This window comes from Pelodiscus sinensis, chromosome 24 (assembly GCF_049634645.1).
Source record: "Pelodiscus sinensis isolate JC-2024 chromosome 24, ASM4963464v1, whole genome shotgun sequence".
In the NCBI taxonomy this organism is placed as follows: Eukaryota; Metazoa; Chordata; order Testudines; family Trionychidae; genus Pelodiscus; species Pelodiscus sinensis.
The window spans coordinates 23,675,926-23,694,760 of record NC_134734.1 but is presented as its reverse complement, the minus strand read 5'-3'; the positions used below and the strand labels follow the sequence as shown (position 1 = coordinate 23,694,760).

Genomic DNA, 18,835 nt, shown 5'->3' with positions numbered 1-18,835 from the left:
CCAGTTCTGCCCCGCCTCACTGTGCCGCTGAGGAAATCGCATCCTGGATCCCCAGCATCTCCACCTGTGAGATGGGTGCGTGCGCACCATCGCCCCCTGCTGCCTGGGGTGGGCACTGCTCATCCGCGGGACAAGGGGGCGGCTCAGCAAGGCGAGAGGAGCGGTCAGGGGTGCTGTGTCCGTGGCGTAGCACAGAGAGGGGCAGGGAATCGTTCATTTCCTGCGTCTGGGCCAGGCCGAGCAGGCGGAGCGAGGAGACCAGACGTGGGTCTTTGACGGCAGGGAATTCCAGTTCCCCAGGGTGGGGGGTTCTCCGTCCCTGGCCCCGCGCTCACCCGGCTGGGCTGGCTCCCCACAGTCTCTGGCCTGGCCGAGGCAGCCGGCCCCAGGGGCGCTCAGCCAGGCCCCGTCTCCCCAAGTGACCTTGTGGGGTCTCACGCTGCGGCTGTGCCAGGGCCCCTCTGGGGCCGTGTGTGGCCCCGGGTTGACGGCGACATTCTCAGACCCGGCGGACGTGCCCTGGCCCGCCGGCGGGAGGCAGACACAGAGCCGGGTCCCACTCCACGCTTTATTGTTACAGCATTCACAGTCTGGCTCGCACGCCAGCCCCGGGGGCGGGAGGGAAGGTCGGGGCGGACAGACCCCACGGGCCAGTCGGCAAAGGGGAAGGACAAACGTCCTGTCTGCTAGGACGGACAATCCCGGCAGGGGGGCTGAGATCCCCAGGTCTGAGAACGGGAACCATTCGTGTCATGAGTGGGGGGGTGCCCGGAACCGCTGCCAGGGGAGGGGGGCTGGCCCACGGGGGGCCGCAGGGGGAACACCGAGGGCAGAGTTTGGCACAATGAGGCTAAGAAGGTCAGTCACCGAGGGGCTAGACCCCCCAGCCAGTCCCAGGGGGCCTCCACACTCGGAGCAAGGACCCCTCGCAGCCCCAGAGACAGGCCCGGCTGGGAGCTTGGCTTGTCCCACTTGGGGCCTGTGCAGGGCTCACCAGCACTGGGAACCCTGCGCGAGCAGCTGTGTCCTCACCCAGGGAGCTAGCCCAGCCCCAGAGCTGCCCCGGGGTGTTTGGCGGTGGGGCTGCTAAGATCGATACAGCATCAGTGAGGGGCGGGGGGAGCCCAGGAAAAGCAGCGAATGGGCGGTGACCGGCTGGCGTGTGCGTGTCCGCACGTGCGTGTGTGTCTCTGCTGCCTCTCTTCTTGCTGGGACAGGGCGGATCAGCTTTCTTGGCATGTCAGCCCCCCTGCAGCATGTGTCACATAAGCCCTGTACAGCAGGGAGCCAATGGCGATTCGCTGACTTGAGCTATGGCTCTGTGGCTGCCAGCACCATGGGCCCCAGCTCAGGACTGAGGGTCCAGAGGCCACAGAGGTCACATGATGCAGGAGGGTGGTGTCGGGAGATGGCGTCTCTGCTGCCCCAGAGTCTGGGCCAACCAGGGCAGCACTGTCACCGGGGGAGGGGAGAGGTGGCGGACGGAGGAGGGCTGGCAGGGGAACTGCTTTTCCTGGGAGGAGCCAGCCGGAGGGGCGCAGTGGGGACAGGGAGCCAGGCGTGGCCTGGGGGGAAGCAGCAAAGGGGCAGCCCGAGGGGGCGCTGTGGGGCTGCCGGCTCCCCGGGGCCGTGCTACTTGGTGAACTTGGTGCCGGAGCAGGCGCCGGAGCCGATGCCGTGTTCCTGCTGGCGGATGAGGCAGGCGATGGGGCTGGCGATGCCGCCGATCAGCGTCCAGTACTCCTCGAAGCTGATGTGCCCGTCCTTGTTCTTGTCCAGATCGCAGATCAGCTTGTCGGCCGCGCACCTGTTCCCGGTGTCCTGGGGAGAGAGCACGGAGCCGTTCCAGCACCAGCGCCGCAGGGAGCCGGCCTGGCGTCTCCACTAGCCTGGCGCTGGAGCGGGGGCGCCACCGGGGTCTGTCATCAGGCTGAGAAAGACCGGTCGGGGGCAGCGTGAGGTCATGTAGGACTCTCACGCACACCCCAGGGTTCCCGTAGCAAGGCCACTCACTTACTAGTGCTCCTGTGGTGTGTCCGGGCGCTGCCCGTGAGCTCACACTCACACTAGTGTTTCTCATGGTGTCTGGGCGCTGCCCTTGAGCTCAGACTCACACACTAGTGTTTCCTGGTGTGTCTGGGTGCTGCCTGTGAGCTCACACTCACACACTAGTGTTTCCCATGGTGTGCTGGCGCTGCCCGTGAGCTCACACACTAGTGTTTCCCATGGTGTGTCGGCGCTGCCCGTGGGCTCACACTCACACACTAGTGTTTCCCCTGGTGTGTCTGGGTGCTGCCTGTGAGCTCACACTAGTGTTTCCCCTGGTGTGCTGGCACTGCCCGTGAACTCACACTCACACTCACACACTAGCATCCCCCCGGCCTCACCGTCAGCATGTGGTTGAGCTCCCTGCTCAGCATCTTGCGGAAGTCCTTCTTGGTGATGCGCCGGGGCTTCTTGCAGCACCCGCTGGCGTACTTGTCGTAGTTCTTCACCAGCACGTGGAGGGCCCACTCCAGCTCGGAGCAGTTGCTCGACATCTCTGTCCCTTTGTCCCTGCAACGGGAACGGAGCCGGTGTCTGAGCAGTGCCGGGGGCTGTTCTCCCAGGTCTGCACGGCCTGGGGGGCGCTGGGCACCCGTGCGCATGCGGGGGACCCCACTTCTGCGGAGCGCCCCACCGTGCAGGCAGGGCTCCCCCAGGAGTCTGCTCTGGACCAACTTCCCTCTCGGTTCACCCTGGCCCACCCCAGCCAGTGTCCCCCTGGACACAGCCCCGTCACCCTGCCTGCGGCGCTCACCCACGAGAGGGTCACCCTGGAGCGGGCCGGCTCACCGGAGGAGGGGTTCCGGGCCGAGCATGGGCACGACCTGTGAGCCGTGACACAGCAGGGGGTGGGGGGCAGCAGGTCCTGTCGGGGGGGGGGCTGAGCTCCCCGCCTCCCACGGCTGCACAGCTCAGATAAGGGCAGCAAGACAGAGGGGTTCTGTCCCCCAGAGCTTCCCCTTGCTCACCCGCGGGCAGCCCGCGGCAGGGCGAGCGAGCGAGCGAGCGCACCGGGGCAGCAAGGGCCGAGTCTGGTTCTCCAGGCGGGGAGGGAGCCCAGGGCTCAGCCTAAGGGGAGAGGGACGAGCCGGGGCATGCCTGGGCTTCAGGCCTGCAGGGACGTTTCCCGGGTGCCAGGCACAAAGAAATACCCCGGGAGAAGCAATGTCGGGGCGGATCAAGCCTGGGAACTTGGCAACAAGTCTGGGCCAGGAACGGGACTCCGGCTGGGCGAAGCTGCTGCTGCCGACACTTGTGCGCACATCGCCCATCACCCGGGCCCGGAGCCCTGAGTTCTTGGCCTGGAGCCCGTTGCTTGAAGCCTGGAGCCCGGAGCCCTTGTCCTGGAGCCTGTTGCCTGGAGCCCGGAGCCTGGAGGGGATGTGCTAGCAGGCGTGTCATAGGCAGGCCCCGCACGGCCGCTCTGTCGCCTTGGGGAGGTCTCTCTGCTGGGTGCTGGGCACACTGGGGCGGGACGTGCTGGAAAAGTGCAGCACCTGGCACTGGCCGTTGGGGGCAGGCAGGGTGCTGGGCTGGACGGATCTTTGCTCAGGCCCAGCCTGGCCGCTCTGGCGCTCTCAAGTCCCGAGCGGCGCAGCAGGAGGCAGCCGAGGGTTGGGAGCCCGGAGCCAGGGGAAGGTGAGAAATTGGGGCCCGCTGTGCGGAGAGCAGCCGGCGGGAGACCTGCGCGCTCTGCGGATCTCTGAGGAGAGGCTGGGCTGGGCGGCTCTCCGTGTCCGTGGAAGGCAAACCAAGGAGGCCTGGGCGTCATCTGCAGCCGGGGAGCGTGGGGGTAGAGATTAGGAAAACCTGCCTAGCTCCCCGTGCCGGTAAACTCTGGAACCTGTTCCCCAGGAGGGGGTGGACCAGTGTTCCCTGTAAGCCGGGCGCTTGGGCGGCTCCCAGGACAGATGCCAACACCGCCCAGCTGATTGGCAGAGCGCCCACAGCGGCAGTAGGTGTGTCTCCTGGTGGTGCACACCTGCACAGGCCTCGGTGCACAGAACAACATTTATTCCGCACACGGATGGGAACAATTAGAGGGAACCCCGGGGCGGAAGCCCTGTTTCTGCAGGGTTTTAAGACCAGGTAGGACAAACTCCTGCCACGGCTGACCCAGGTTTCCTGGCTCCTGCCTCGGGTCAGAGGGGCTGGGCCAGCGGCCTCGTGTCCCAGCCCCTCCGGCTGCCTGGGGGACCGCGCCCCTACAGCTCCCTGCACCTGCAGCTCTCGGCTCCTCTCCTTTCCCGCCACCCTCCCCTGCTTTCCCCCAGGGTCCCAGCTCCCCCCCTGCAGCCGCCTGCGGTGAGTCCCGGGGCCCAGCGCTCTCCGGAAAGGAACGAGGCCAGTTCCCTGGGGCTCAGGGAGGCCGGAGGCAGCGGTGATGGGCTGCAATCACCAGCCCGTCTGCTCCACCGCCCGGGGTGGCGCCCCAGGAAGCAGCCTCGTGCCAAAGCCTCTGGCTGGAGCGCCCGGGCCCGGCGGCAGGGAGCAAGGGTCACCCCCCCCCCCCGCCCGCCCGGGACACGGGGAGCCCCCGGGGCAAAGGGCCAGCTGCCTGGCAGCCAGCGGAGCCTCCCGGGGGGCCGGGGACACTGGCTTGCCGAGGGGGCAGATCGCCTGCGCCTGTCCCTACCCGGGCAGGCCTGGTTCATCCCGGCGCCGAGGGGAGGCTCTGTCCCCACAGCCCAAAGCCCAGTCCCGGAGGCTCCGTACCTGCCGCTGCCTGGCAGCTCCCAGCGAGTCCGTTCCCTGCCCCCGCCCTGGGGCTTCCCGGAGCCGGAGCGAGCTCGCACATCCTGTGCGGGGGGGGGGGAGCGCGTCCCATTGTTCGCCTTTCCTGCCCGCCCGGACCCGGCGAAGCGCGCTGCCCGCCCACTAGGCAGCACTGCCGCGCCAGGGGGCTCACGGTGGCCTCCTGCCCCCCTGCTGCTCGACCCCCCCGGGATTCACCGGGCTCCGGGGCTGGCTGCACACGGCACCTGTTTGTAGGGCGCCTCTCCCCGGGCGCATGACGCCGGCTCCTGCCCCTCGCGTCCCCCGCAGCCGAGCCGGGACGGGGCAGGAGCCGCGGAGTCAGTGCCACTGTGCAGGGACCCTGCGCCTCCCCCGAGGGAGCTGGGGCAGCCCCACAGCCACCAGACTGAGGCTCAGGGCTGCCGTGCCCTCTGGGCATGGGCACCCCATGCGCCCCGGAGCCAGGCTTTCTGCTGGCGCTGGTCACCGCTGCAGGGCCCGGAGCTGGGAATGGGCGACAGGGGGGGTCCCAGGTCTGGTCGCTCCCTGCGGGGCCCCGGCACCGGCTGCTGTTGGAGAACGGACACTGGGCTGGTCTGACCCCCCGCACGGAAAGGGAAAGTGGCGTCGAGGCCTCCTGTGGCCAGTGGGTTCTGCAGCCCCAGCGACCGCTGGACACACCCAGCTCGGGGGTTCGAGTCCCACCTGGGCTGAGCGTGTTCGTGGGTTCCCCGCCTGTTTGCCAGGGGCTGGGAATGGGCCACGGGGGAGGGGTCACTTGGTGATTCCCTGTTTCCTCCCTCTGGGAAAAAAACAAGAAAGTCTGGTAGCACTTTCTAGACTAAGGAAACGTGGCTGGGATCATGGGATCATGAGCTGGGGATATGAAAACCCAGAATAAATAGGGGAGGGGGGTGGGAGACAGAGCAGCATGAAGTCTCTGGAGAACGGTGTTTAAACCTGAGCAGATGCAAATCCAAGTCCCTAGGTAGATCCCTGAGGCAGGAAGGATTCCCCCGAGGGAGCTGGTAGCCCCTGCAGTGGGTGTTAAGTAGGTAGAGCCCCCACCAGCCCATATCACATGGCTGCTCCAGTCAGCTGCTGTCCCTTGCCTGGGCTCCGCTCTCTTCCCCTAGCACCCGCCACCTGGCCGGCGCCCTGAATTCGGGGCTGGGTTTAGCTTCAGCCTGGCCCAGCTCTTGGGCAGGAATCACAGAACCTAGAAAGAGGCCCCAGCTCCGTGCCACGACGTGCCCAACAGGGCACCGGTGTGGGCTGCCCCCTGGCACCCAGAGCTGGGGTGGCTGCCTGGAGCCTTGAGCCTGGAAGAGCCCCCTTCCCTCCCTCCTGCCTCCCCGGGATGGACCCTGCCTCCCCGCCCCATCGACTGCTCCGCTTCCCGCTCTTCCGTCCAGCCCAGCAGGCACCAGCTGGCGGAGCTGCCGTTGGCGGCTCTGCGTGTGACTCGCTGCCCCGAGGGCGGGACCCGGCTCTAAACCCCCCTTCCTTGCTCTGCTCGGGGTGGGTGGCCCCGGAGAGCTCCACAGGCCAGGTGTATTCAGCACCGCATGGGGGGGCGGCGGGAGTCCCTACCCAGCTGTAGAAGCCCAGCAAGAGCCACCTGCCTATTGCATTTCAACTCCACCCAACTTTTTTCAGATATGGGCAGAATAAATTTTGTTCCACGCACCGAGGCATGGGAGGGCGTGCACCACCAGGAGAAACAGGCTGCCGGCTGTGGGCTCTGCTATCAGCTGGGCGGCATTGGCATCTCTCCTGAGCGGGTGCCCAAGCACCCAGTGTACAGGGAACCCCACCCATCACAGCGCCACCTCGGCCCTGACTGCCCCTTTCTGCCAGTCTGAAATAGGCCCACTGGCAGGTGGCCTGCGCCAGGGGCACTGCAGCTGGGCAGGGCGCTCAGCCGTGGTCACACGGGCGGGGGAGCAGACGTGGCACAGGAGGGGGACCTGCTGGGTTCCTGGGCCTGCCCCTGGCTTTGGGGGGGCGTGGGGGCGGCGGCCGAGCCCTGCCGGCGTTGGCGGGGGGCAGGAGGGCCGTGAGAGCCGGCGGGGCCGGGGCAGGAGGCGGCAGTGCTGTGTGAACTCTGCAGGCGGCGTTGGCGGGGGGCAGGAGGGCCGTGAGAGCCGGCGGGGCCGGGGCAGGAGGCGGCAGGGCTGTGTGAACTCTGCAGGCGGCGTTGGCGGGGGGCAGGAGGGCCGTGAGAGCCGGCGGGCCGGGGCAGGAGGCGGCAGGGCTGTGTGAACTCTGCAGGCGGCGTTGGCGGGGGGCAGGAGGGCCGTGAGAGCCGGCGGGCTGGGGCAGGAGGCGGCAGTGCTGTGTGAACTCTGCAGGCGGCGTTGGCGGGGGCAGGAGGGCCGTGAGAGCCGGCGGGGCCGGGGCAGGAGGCGGCAGGGCTGTGTGAACTCTGCAGGCGGCGTTGGCGGGGGCAGGAGGGCCGTGAGAGCCGGCGGGGCCGGGGCAGGAGGGCCGTGAGAGCCGGCGGGGCCGGGGCAGGAGGGCCGTGAGAGCCGGCGGGGCCGGGGCAGGAGGCGGCAGGGCTGTGTGAACTCTGCAGGCGGCGTTGGCGGGGGCAGGAGGGCCGTGAGAGCCGGCGGGGCCGGGGCAGGAGGCGGCAGTGCTGTGTGAACTCTGCAGGCGGCGTTGGCGGGGGCAGGAGGGCCGTGAGAGCCGGCGGGGCCGGGGCAGGAGGCGGCAGGGCTGTGTGAACTCTGCAGGCGGCGTTGGCGGGGGCAGGAGGGCCGTGAGAGCCGGCGGGCCGGGGCAGGAGGCGGCAGGGCTGTGTGAACTCTGCAGGCGGCGTTGGCGGGGGCAGGAGGGCCGTGAGAGCCGGCGGGGCCGGGGCAGGAGGGCCGTGAGAGCCGGCGGGGCCGGGGCAGGAGGGCCGTGAGAGCCGGCGGGGCCGGGGCAGGAGGCGGCAGGGCTGTGTGAACTCTGCAGGCGGCGTTGGCGGGGGCAGGAGGGCCGTGAGAGCCGGCGGGGCCGGGGCAGGAGGCGGCAGGGCTGTGTGAACTCTGCAGGGGGCGTTGGCGGGGGCAGGAGGGCCGTGAGAGCCGGCGGGGCCGGGGCAGGAGGCGGCAGGGCTGTGTGAACTCTGCAGGCGGCGTTGGCGGGGGCAGGAGGGCCGTGAGAGCCGGCGGGGCCGGGGCAGGAGGCGGCAGGGCTGTGTGAACTCTGCAGGCGGCGTTGGCGGGGGCAGGAGGGCCGTGAGAGCCGGCGGGGCCGGGGCAGGAGGCGGCAGGGCTGTGTGAACTCTGCAGGCGGCGTTGGCGGGGGCAGGAGGGCCGTGAGAGCCGGCGGGGCCGGGGCAGGAGGCGGCAGGGCTGTGTGAACTCTGCAGGCGGCGTTGGCGGGGGCAGGAGGGCCGTGAGAGCCGGCGGGCCGGGGCAGGAGGCGGCAGGGCTGTGTGAACTCTGCAGGCGGCGTTGGCGGGGGGCAGGAGGGCCGTGAGAGCCGGCGGGGCCGGGGCAGGAGGCGGCAGTGCTGTGTGAACTCTGCAGGCGGCGTTGGCGGGGGCAGGAGGGCCGTGAGAGCCGGCGGGGCCGGGGCAGGAGGCGGCAGGGCTGTGTGAACTCTGCAGGCGGCGTTGGCGGGGGGCAGGAGGGCCGTGAGAGCCGGCGGGGCCGGGGCAGGAGGCGGCAGTGCTGTGTGAACTCTGCAGGCGGCGTTGGCGGGGGCAGGAGGGCCGTGAGAGCCGGCGGGGCCGGGGCAGGAGGCGGCAGTGCTGTGTGAACTCTGCAGGCGGCGTTGGCGGGGGCAGGAGGGCCGTGAGAGCCGGCGGGGCCGGGGCAGGAGGCGGCAGGGCTGTGTGAACTCTGCAGGCGGCGTTGGCGGGGGCAGGAGGGCCGTGAGAGCCGGCGGGCCGGGGCAGGAGGCGGCAGGGCTGTGTGAACTCTGCAGGCGGCGTTGGCGGGGGCAGGAGGGCCGTGAGAGCCGGCGGGGCCGGGGCAGGAGGGCCGTGAGAGCCGGCGGGGCCGGGGCAGGAGGGCCGTGAGAGCCGGCGGGGCCGGGGCAGGAGGCGGCAGGGCTGTGTGAACTCTGCAGGCGGCGTTGGCGGGGGCAGGAGGGCCGTGAGAGCCGGCGGGGCCGGGGCAGGAGGCGGCAGGGCTGTGTGAACTCTGCAGGGGGCGTTGGCGGGGGCAGGAGGGCCGTGAGAGCCGGCGGGGCCGGGGCAGGAGGCGGCAGGGCTGTGTGAACTCTGCAGGCGGCGTTGGCGGGGGCAGGAGGGCCGTGAGAGCCGGCGGGGCCGGGGCAGGAGGCGGCAGGGCTGTGTGAACTCTGCAGGCGGCGTTGGCGGGGGCAGGAGGGCCGTGAGAGCCGGCGGGGCCGGGGCAGGAGGCGGCAGGGCTGTGTGAACTCTGCAGGCGGCGTTGGCGGGGGCAGGAGGGCCGTGAGAGCCGGCGGGGCCGGGGCAGGAGGCGGCAGGGCTGTGTGAACTCTGCAGGCGGCGTTGGCGGGGGCAGGAGGGCCGTGAGAGCCGGCGGGCCGGGGCAGGAGGCGGCAGGGCTGTGTGAACTCTGCAGGCGGCGTTGGCGGGGGGCAGGAGGGCCGTGAGAGCCGGCGGGGCCGGGGCAGGAGGCGGCAGTGCTGTGTGAACTCTGCAGGCGGCGTTGGCGGGGGCAGGAGGGCCGTGAGAGCCGGCGGGGCCGGGGCAGGAGGCGGCAGGGCTGTGTGAACTCTGCAGGCGGCGTTGGCGGGGGGCAGGAGGGCCGTGAGAGCCGGCGGGGCCGGGGCAGGAGGCGGCAGTGCTGTGTGAACTCTGCAGGCGGCGTTGGCGGGGGCAGGAGGGCCGTGAGAGCCGGCGGGGCCGGGGCAGGAGGCGGCAGTGCTGTGTGAACTCTGCAGGCGGCGTTGGCGGGGGCAGGAGGGCCGTGAGAGCCGGCGGGGCCGGGGCAGGAGGCGGCAGTGCTGTGTGAACTCTGCAGGCGGCGTTGGCGGGGGCAGGAGGGCCGTGAGAGCCGGCGGGCCGGGGCAGGAGGCGGCAGGGCTGTGTGAACTCTGCAGGCGGCGTTGGCGGGGGCAGGAGGGCCGTGAGAGCCGGCGGGGCCGGGGCAGGAGGCGGCAGGGCTGTGTGAACTCTGCAGGCGGCGTTGGCGGGGGCAGGAGGGCCGTGAGAGCCGGCGGGCCGGGGCAGGAGGCGGCAGGGCTGTGTGAACTCTGCAGGCGGCGTTGGCGCCCACATCAGATAAGCAAGCCGGGACCTGCCGGTCCCCAGGGGAAGGCAGCCGCTTTCCCAATCCTCCTCTCGCCCTTTCCCAGCCGGGCCCGGCTCCCCCTGGCACCGCGCCGTCGCTCCCCCGCCCTCGCTCGGCGAGCACCCGGGCCCCGGCACACGCCCCTCAGCGCCCACGGGCAGGACTGGGCTTGGACCCCGCATCCCCACCAGGGGCACGGGAACAGGACGGACCCCGCCGCACTGGGACGGGGAGGGAAAGTCAGGTGATCTCGGGGCCTCGGGCCCATAGCGCCCTGCCGCCGGCCCGGAGCAGGCTGAAAGGTGCTCTGCTCTCCCGAGGGGCAGTGCGGGGCTGGGAGCCAGGAACGTCGGAGCCTCCCGCAGCCCTGCAAGTGGCTCCATCACCTGGGGAGAAGACTGCGAGCCCCGGCCGCCCGGTCTGGGAGGGCGCGGGAAGCTCTCCGGAGCTGCCCCTGCTTTGGGGTCATGGGTCCTTTTCCAGCAGCCCCCGCCCCCGGCACCGGCTCCCAGTGCTAGAGATCACTGGCAGCTAAGGAGCCGCTCCAGCTTCATCTTCTGCCCACGCCGGGTCACCTCCCTGCTGCCAGAACGATGGCTCTGCCGTGGACACCCTCCCCCTCCGCACCCACCTGTGACGTGGGGGGCTGTCTGCTGTGACCCGGTGCCCCCACCTGGCTGCGCTGTGGGATTCCCACGGACTCACCCACGTGGGGATTGGCCCAGACACCTCGGCCCAGCCTGGGCAGGGAACAAGGGGGGGGGAGACAAAGGGAGGGAGGGGGAGACGCCACCTGGCTGGGGGCAGGGCTGGGGGAAGCGGAGGAGAGCAGGCTAAGTCCAGGACACGGGGGGCCCTGCTAAGTCCAGGACGGGGGAGTCGGGGGCCTGTGACCCCTCCCCCAAGAGGACTGGGCTCTGCCCTGGCTCCGGTGTCGGCATCGCGCCTGGAGAGGCCGTGACCCTTCTACTCCACTGGCCGGCGGGGTCACGTCGGGCTGCGGCCGCGGGCAGGTCGGGGCTCCGGCGCCGTCACACCCTCCCCTCCGTCTGGCTCTAGTTCCCCCCTTTCCTCTCCCCCACAGCCAGTGACTAGGGCAGGGCCCACTCCTCTCCCCATGGGCACGGCCCCGCAGCCCCATGCCCAAGCCTGCCCGGCCAGGTGCAGGGATGGGCAGCGGCGGGGCACGAACTCGGCCCCAGAGCCTGGCTCGGCAGCTCTCCCTGGAGGCCAGCGCAGGTCCCGCGCGCTCGCGGCCGTGGAGACGTCCTGTCAAGCCCTGTGCCGGCGCCTCCCCTGCCGCCAACGGGCCGATTCGCCGCCAGGCCGGCAATGGGACCGTCCCGGCGCAGGGCACCAGGGCAGGGAAGCCCCGGCAGGCTCAGCCCTTACCTGGTGTGGCTACCGCCTGCCCGCCCGCGTGTCTGCCAAGCGCCGAGCTCGCGCTGGGTCTGGCTCTCCCCTTCCGGCTGCTCCCAGATTTGCAGAGCAGCAGGCTGAAGAATGTGCCTCCCACGCCGGCTCTGCCCCGTGCGTCTCGCGAGGCCTCGGCTGGGTTTTAAAGCGACACGGCCCCATTTGGCAGAGGCTGAGGGCCCGGGGGCGTTCCCGCCCGGCTCGGGGGCTCGGCGGCAGCTGCACCACGCAGCCCGGCCCCGGCGGAGCCAGCCCAGAGCCTGCCCGCGGGCGACGCCCCACGTCCGCCAGGCCGGGCCGGGAAGCCTGGTCCCGCCCAGAGGTTGCAATGGTGGGAGCGTGGGGGGCCGGGGGATCTCTGCCTGCACGGATGGGGCTGCCCAGCCGCTGGGCCTGGGGGCCAGGCCGGCCCACCCCCCGGAGCACAGAGCCACGCCGGGGCCAGTGGCCACGGAAGGGGGAACAAGGCCCCGCTGGGAGGCCAACAGCAAACTTCTGTTCCCCTCAGCTCGGGGAGTTAGAGCCCCAGGCCCAGGCCGGGCCAGGGGAAGGCAAGGCCCCCCCGTCGCTCCCCCTGTCAAACCGGCCCCCCGGGTCTGGGACTGGCCCGGCCCCTCTAGCAGCCCGGCTCCCGGCCCGGCACAGCCAGACACACCAAGCGCAAGAGCCGGCCATTGGGCGCTTTGTACATCTGGGACGTAGTGGGGGCTGTCTACACTAGGGCCCTGGGCCCAGCCTGGTTGGGCAGTCGCTTGGGCTGTGGCTGACCCCTACTGGCCTGCGTCTGTCAGCACTGCCGGGGGGGCGCCCTGGGGGCCCTCATGTCCCATAGACCATGGCCCAACCGGTTCTCACCTGGCCAGGGAAGGGGTTGACCAAAGGAAGGGTGTGGCTGGGGGGGTGAGAGCGTGGGGCAGCACGGAGGAAGCAGACTAACCAGTGAAGGGGGGTTCGGGGGCCGGTAACCCCTCCCCCCAAGGGTACAGGGGCTGTGGGCCTCTCCTATGCCTGCATCGGTCCGATGCTGCCCTGGATCTCGGGGCAGCAATAACCCCTCTGTTCGGCTGGGTGCAGGGTCGGGTCCCCGACGCGTCACAGCCTCGAAGCCCGGGGGCGCCATTGGGCGGCTCTTGGCCGGCGGCCGCGCTCGCGACCCGGATTTAGCAGGATGGTCCCTTTGCTCGCCTGCTGCGCAAACCCCCAGAGAAACTGCAGCAAAGGGAGGGTCCAGGCCGGGCCGCACGGGGAGCCCAGGGCTGGGCACCCGGGGAACCGGATTTCATTCGCGCAACATCTTCCCCAATAGTTTGGGTTTGGTTTTGGTGACACACGTTTCGCAAGAGCGAGAGCTCTGGCTGCCGGAGCCGTTGGTGCAATCGGCCCCGGGGGCGGAACCCTCGCCCCAGCCTGCAGGCAGGCGGCCCACACCCTGCATCACGGGCTCCGGGACTCCTCCGTCGCGGGCAGGGTCCCCACCGCCGGGCGGGGTGCCCGAGCTGGGATGCCCGGCCTGCCGCTTGCCCGGCGAGCGCGCGTTTCTCGGCCGACCCCAGGCCCTCCAACGCCGCCTTGTCGGGGCCGCCGGCACGAGGCGAAGTCGGGGAGGCTCCGGGCCTGTTGCTGGCCGAGCTGGGATCTCGGGGTGCCCCGTCAAGCCACGGAGGGCCAGGTGTTCGACGGGCCAGGGATGGAGGTTCAGGGGCCAGCACCATGGGGCCATGATGCAGCTGGGTCGGGGCCCCACCCAACGCCTGGGCCAGGTTTGTCTCCCCACACGTCATGCCCAGCTCCTTGGGACAGGACTGCCATTGGGTGCTCAGCGTGTCTAGGGCCATGAGGCCACGATCAGGGTTCCCGGCACCCGGGAATGACGCCAACGCCGCCCAGCTGATTAGCAGAGCGCCCCCAGCCGGCAGCCGGTGTTTCGGTGGGTGGTGCACATCCGCCCAGGCCTCGGTGCACAGCACAAACTGTATTCCGCACACGATGGAAAAACTCAAAGGACAGGTTGGCCCCGAGCCCCCGTTGTCGCCACTGCCACGCGAACGTGAGACGACTCGAGAGGAAGCCTAAGCGACCGCAGCAGGGGAAAGGCGATTTCCGGCGGGCGCTTGGCAGGGCTGTCGGAGAGGCTAAGGGCAGTGGGGTTGTCTTGGGGCTCTGAGCTGGCTGGCTGGAGCGCCCCATTGCGCACGGGGCTGTACAAACATACTCCAGGGGGGCGAGGGCCGGACGAACGTCGGGAGACGGGCGGGGGTGGGAAGGCAGCAGAAGACCGGCAGGCCGGCACAAGCCAGCTCCTGGGCACGCCTGCGCCCGGTGTCCGGACGCGGGGAACCCCAGCAGACTCCCCACGAGGTATCGCTTGCCCCGTGCCGGCGGCCGGCCCTCATCGCTCATCCCCGGATCGCCAGAGCCTTGCGAAGGTTCGCGCCCCAAGCCGGGGGCTGGCGCTGGCACCGTTCCCGGAGCCCTTCCTGGAGCAGGAACTTGTAATTAAGTGGCTGATTAGAATCCAGGAGCTTTGGCTGCTGGTCACCTGCTCTACCCATTACACCACACTCCCCTCCCAGGGCTGGGAATGCAACCCAGCATCCGGGCTCCGCTTTCCCCTCCTCCAGCCATTTGACACTCACGTACATGTGGATTCTCGGTAGCTTTCGGGGCAGGGGAATCTGCTTTGGGTTGGGGGCTGCTAACCCACAGGGAAATCAGCCGGGGGCCCCTGACCCACAGAGAAATCAGCCGGGGCCCCTGACCCACAGAGAAATCAGCCGGGGCCCCTGACCCGCAGGGAAATCAGCCGGGGCCCCTGACCCGCAGAGAAATCAGCCGGGGCCCCTGACCCACAGAGAAATCAGCCGGGGCCCCTGACCCGCAGAGAAATCAGCCGGGGCCCCTGACCCACAGAGAAATCAGCCGGGGCCCCTGACCCACAGAGAAATCAGCCGGGGCCCCTGACCCACAGAGAAATCAGCCGGGGCCCCTGACCCGCAGGGAAATCATCCGGGGCCCCTGACCCGCAGAGAAATCAGCCGGGGGCCCCTGACCCACAGAGAAATCAGCCGGGGCCCCTGACCCGCAGGGAAATCATCCGGGGCCCCTGACCCGCAGAGAAATCAGCCGGGGGCCCCTGACCCACAGAGAAATCAGCCGGGGCCCCTGACCCGCAGGGAAATCATCCGGGGCCCCTGACCCACAGGGAAATCAGCCGGGGCCCCTGACCCGCAGGGAAATCATCCGGGGCCCCTGACCCGCAGAGAAATCAGCCGGGGGCCCCTGACCCGCAGAGAAATCAGCCGGGGGCCCCTGACCCACAGAGAAATCAGCCGGGGCCCCTGACCCGCAGGGAGATCATCCGGGGCCCCTGACCCGCAGAGAAATCAGCCGGGGGCCCCTGACCCACAGGGAAATCAGCCGGGGGCCCCTGACCCGCAGAGAAATCAGCCGGGGGCCCCTGACCCACAGAGAAATCATCCGGGGCCCCTGACCCGCAGAGAAATCATCCGGGGCCCCTGACCCGCAAAGAAATCAGCCAGGGGCCCCTGACTCACAGAGAAATCAGCCAGGGCCCCTGACTCACAGAGAAATCAGCCGGGGGCCCCTGACCCACAGAGAAATCAGTCGGGGCCCCTGACCCGCAGGGAAATCATCCGGGGCCCCTGACCCACAGAGAAATCAGCCGGGGCCCCTGACCCGCAGGGAAATCATCCGGGGCCCCTGACCCACAGAGAAATCAGTCGGGGCCCCTGACCCGCAGGGAAATCATCCGGGGCCCCTGACCCGCAGAGAAATCAGCCGGGGCCCCTGACTCACAGAGAAATCAGCCGGGGGCCCCTGACCCACAGAGAAATCAGCCGGGGCCCCTGACCCACAGAGAAATCAGCCAGGGCCCCTGACCCACAGAGAAATCAGCCGGGGCCCCTGACTCACAGAGAAATCAGCCGGGGGCCCCTGACCCACAGAGAAATCAGCCGGGGGCCCCTGACCCACAGGGAAATCAGCTGGGGGCCGCAAACCCATAGCGAAATCAGCCCCTCACTGATGTGGCCCCGACTGAGACGCCGAAAGCCCCTCCTGCGCCAGAGCCTGGGGCCCGGCCTAGCAGACTGTGGGTCTCCCGCCCCACGGTGGGGGGCAGGGGCTGGGCTGGCTGCCCAATGTGGGGGGAGCCCCAGGCCTGGCTGGAGGCTGCGGGGAGCGGGGCCGACGGAGCCGGGGTCGCGGGGACCTGCACGTGCGGGAAGTCGAGGCAGAGGATCTGGGCGGCCCTGCCACACGCCCGGTCTGTGTCATCACCCCTCCCCCACCCTTCCGGGGCAATGGTCCCTGATTCATCGACCTGGCGCCCCAGGAAATACCCCGCCTGGTTGCGCAAGGGGCCCTGGGCCGCGGGGCCGGTCCTGCCGCACCCCACGCCGGTGTGACCCGCCCCCTGCGCTCCACGCCCCCCGGCCTGCCGGTCCCATCGCCTGGGCCAAGAACACGGCACCCCCGCCCCCGGCCCGGGCACGCGCCTCCCCTCGGGCGCCCCAGGCCAAAGGGCCGGACGTGGGATGGGCCTGGCCCCCGCAGGGCTCGGGGGGCTGGCGGGGGACTCGGGGGGCAGGCGCTGGGCCCCACCCCGAATTGCCCCCGCAGCTCACATGAACCTGAGGCAGGGAGTGGGCCCCCCGCCAGGCGTCACACGGCTCCCCCTCCTGCCGCTGCCCCCCGGGGGCGTCCTTCACCGGGACCCCCCGCGCCCGAACCCTCGCTCACCCCCACGTGGCACTGCGCTCCCACGCTCGGGTGGATGCCCCTGCTCCTGTCCCGACGCGGACCCCAGCTCCCCCTCCCGGCGCGGGCCCCCGGCTCCCCTCCCGGCGCGGGCCCCCAGCTCCCCCTCCCGGCGCGGGCCCCCAGCTCCCCCTCCCGACGCGGGCCCCCGGCTCCCCCTCCCGGCGCGGACCCCAGCTCCCCCTCCCGGCGCGGACCCCAGCTCCCCCTCCCGGCGCGGGGCCCCCGGCTCCCCCTCCCGGCGCGGACCCCAGCTCCCCCTCCCGGCGCGGACCCCAGCTCCCCCTCCCGGCGCGGGCCCCCCGGCTCCTGTCCCGACGCGGGCCCCCAGCTCCCCCTCCCGGCGCGGGCCCCCTGCTCCTGTCCCAACGCGGACCCCCAGCTCCCCCTCCCGGCGCGGGCCCCCGGCTCCCCTCCCGGCGCGGGCCCCCAGCTCCCCCTCCCGGCGCGGGCCCCCAGCTCCCCCTCCCGGCGCGGGCCCCCAGCTCCCCCTCCCGGGCGCGGGCCCCCGGCTCCTGTCCCGACGCGGGCCCCCGGCTCCCCCTCCCGGCACGGGCCCCCTGCTCCTGTCCCAACGCGGACCCCCAGCTCCCCCTCCCGGCGCGGGCCCCCCGGCTCCTGTCCCGACGCGGGCCCCCGGCTCCCCCTCCCGGCGCGGGCCCCCTGCTCCTGTCCCAACGCGGACCCCCAGCTCCCCCCTCCCGGCGCGGGCCCCCTGCTCCTGTCCCGACGCGGACCCCCAGCTCCCCCTCCCGACGCGGGCCCCCTGCTCCCCTCCCAGCGCAGGCTCCTGGCTCTCCTCTTGGCGCGGGCCCCCGGCTCCCCTCCCGGCGCGGGCCCCTGGCTCCCCCTCCCGGCGCGGACCCCCAGCTCCCCCTCCCAGCGCAGGTCCCCGGCTCTCCTCTTGGCGCGGGCCCCCAGCTCCCCCTCCCAGCGCAGGTCCCCGGCTCCCTCTCCCGGCGTGGGCCCCCGGCTCTCCTCTTGGCGCGGGCCCCCCGGCTCCCCCTCCCGGCGCGGGCTCCTGGCTCTCCTCTTGGCGCGGGGCCCCTGGTTTCCCCTCCCGGCACGGGCCCAGTTTGGCCACCGGCCCTGCTCTGAGCTCAAGCCCCGGCTGCCCCCTCCCTCCCCCCACCAGGGATCCCGCTGCGGGCCGGCGTGCACGGTGCCCTTCCCCGGCGCCGCTCGCGGGTCACACGCCCGCACACAGGGCCGCCAGGTGGCCGGTTTTGGAGCTTTCTGTCCGGGAAACACGGAGAAAACAGCAGCCACAGACATTTTGGGTATGTCTACACTAGAAAGTTAGTTCGAACTAGCGCTGTAGTGTAGACGTACCCTTTCTAATTAAGCTTTATTAGTACCCAGGACGTGGTCGACCCGCTCCCACTGCCAGGCCCCGCAGTGGAGAGGGAGGGGGGGGAGGGCGGGGGGCAGGGCGGGATGGGATCGCCGGGGCCGGACTCACCCTGTGCGCCTTGCCGGGACCGTGCGCGGGACGGGCAGCGCCCGGGTCTGTCTACACTACAAAGTGAATTCGAACTAACAGCCCTTAGTTGGAATTAATGTTGCCAGCGCTACACATGGAAACCGCTAGTGGAACTTAATTGGAACTAGGTGAACCTCATTCCACGAGGGACTAAGCCTAGTTCGAATTAAGGGCTGTGTAGCCACTTAATTCGAACTAGTGGGAGGCTAGCCCTCCCCAGCCTGCCCTGGTGGCCACTCTGGCACCACCAGGGAAACTCTTCTGCCCCCCTCCCGGCCCCAGAGCCCTTAAAGGTCTGTCTGTGGTGCCTGTGCCAGGTGCAAGCCTGCCAGCACCCAGCCAACAGACCCTGCACCTGGCACGGCACGAGCCAGCCACCCGCTGCCACCCAGCCCGCCGCCTCTTCCCGGGACCAGGCTGGCAGCTCCCAGGAGCCTGCCCGAGGCCGCAAGAGGGTGGGCGCCCGCCTGGTCTAGTGCGGAGATCATGGACCTCATTGAGGTTTGGGGGGGAGGCCTCCAACGTTCACGATCTCCGCACTAGGCACAGGAATGCGGCCGTCTAGGGCAGGATAGCTGCCAGCCTGGCCACCAAAGGCCACATGCGAACCCCAGGAGGAGGTTTGTGTGAAAATCAAGTTGGTCCAGTGAGACCCCCCGACCCTGAGCCCTGAGCTTAGAACATAAGAACATAGGAATGGCCGTACTGGGTCAGACCAAAGATCCATCTAGCCCAGTAGCCTGTCTGCCGACAGCAGCCAACACCAGGTACCTGGAGGGGATGGACCGAAGACAATGATCAAGCGATTTGTCTCAGGCCATCCATCTCCAGCCTTCCACAAACAGAGGCCAGGGACACCACTCCTACCCCCTGGCTAATACCGCTCCATGGACCCAACCTCCATGACTTTATCTGACTTCTCTTTAAACTCTGTTCTAGTCCTAGCCTTCACAGCCTCCTGCAGCAAGGAGTTCCACAGGTTGACTACATGCTGTGTGAAGAAGAACGTTCTGTTATTAGTTTTAAACCTGCTGTCCATTCATTTCATTTGGTGTCCTCTAGTCCTTCTATTATGGGAACTAATGAAGAACTTTTCTTTATTCACCCTCTCCACACCACTCATGCTTTTATAGACCTCTATCATATCCCCCCTCAGTCT

The 18,835-nt window shown here is 70.2% G+C and overlaps 1 protein-coding gene across 1 annotated transcript; it reads right to left on the bottom strand.

Annotated features, from left to right (window-relative positions):
- Positions 1-554: 554 nt before the first annotated feature.
- Positions 555-11,548, bottom strand: S100A16 (S100 calcium binding protein A16). The gene is made up of 3 exons (XM_075907039.1): positions 11,391-11,548; positions 2,388-2,556; positions 555-1,821 (listed from the first exon to the last, which is right to left on the bottom strand). The coding sequence occupies exons 2-3, from the start codon at positions 2,538-2,540 to the stop codon at positions 1,633-1,635; spliced, it is 342 nt and encodes a 113-aa protein (XP_075763154.1). The 5' UTR covers positions 2,541-2,556; positions 11,391-11,548; the 3' UTR covers positions 555-1,632.
- Between the last annotated feature and the right edge of the window lie 7,287 nt (positions 11,549-18,835).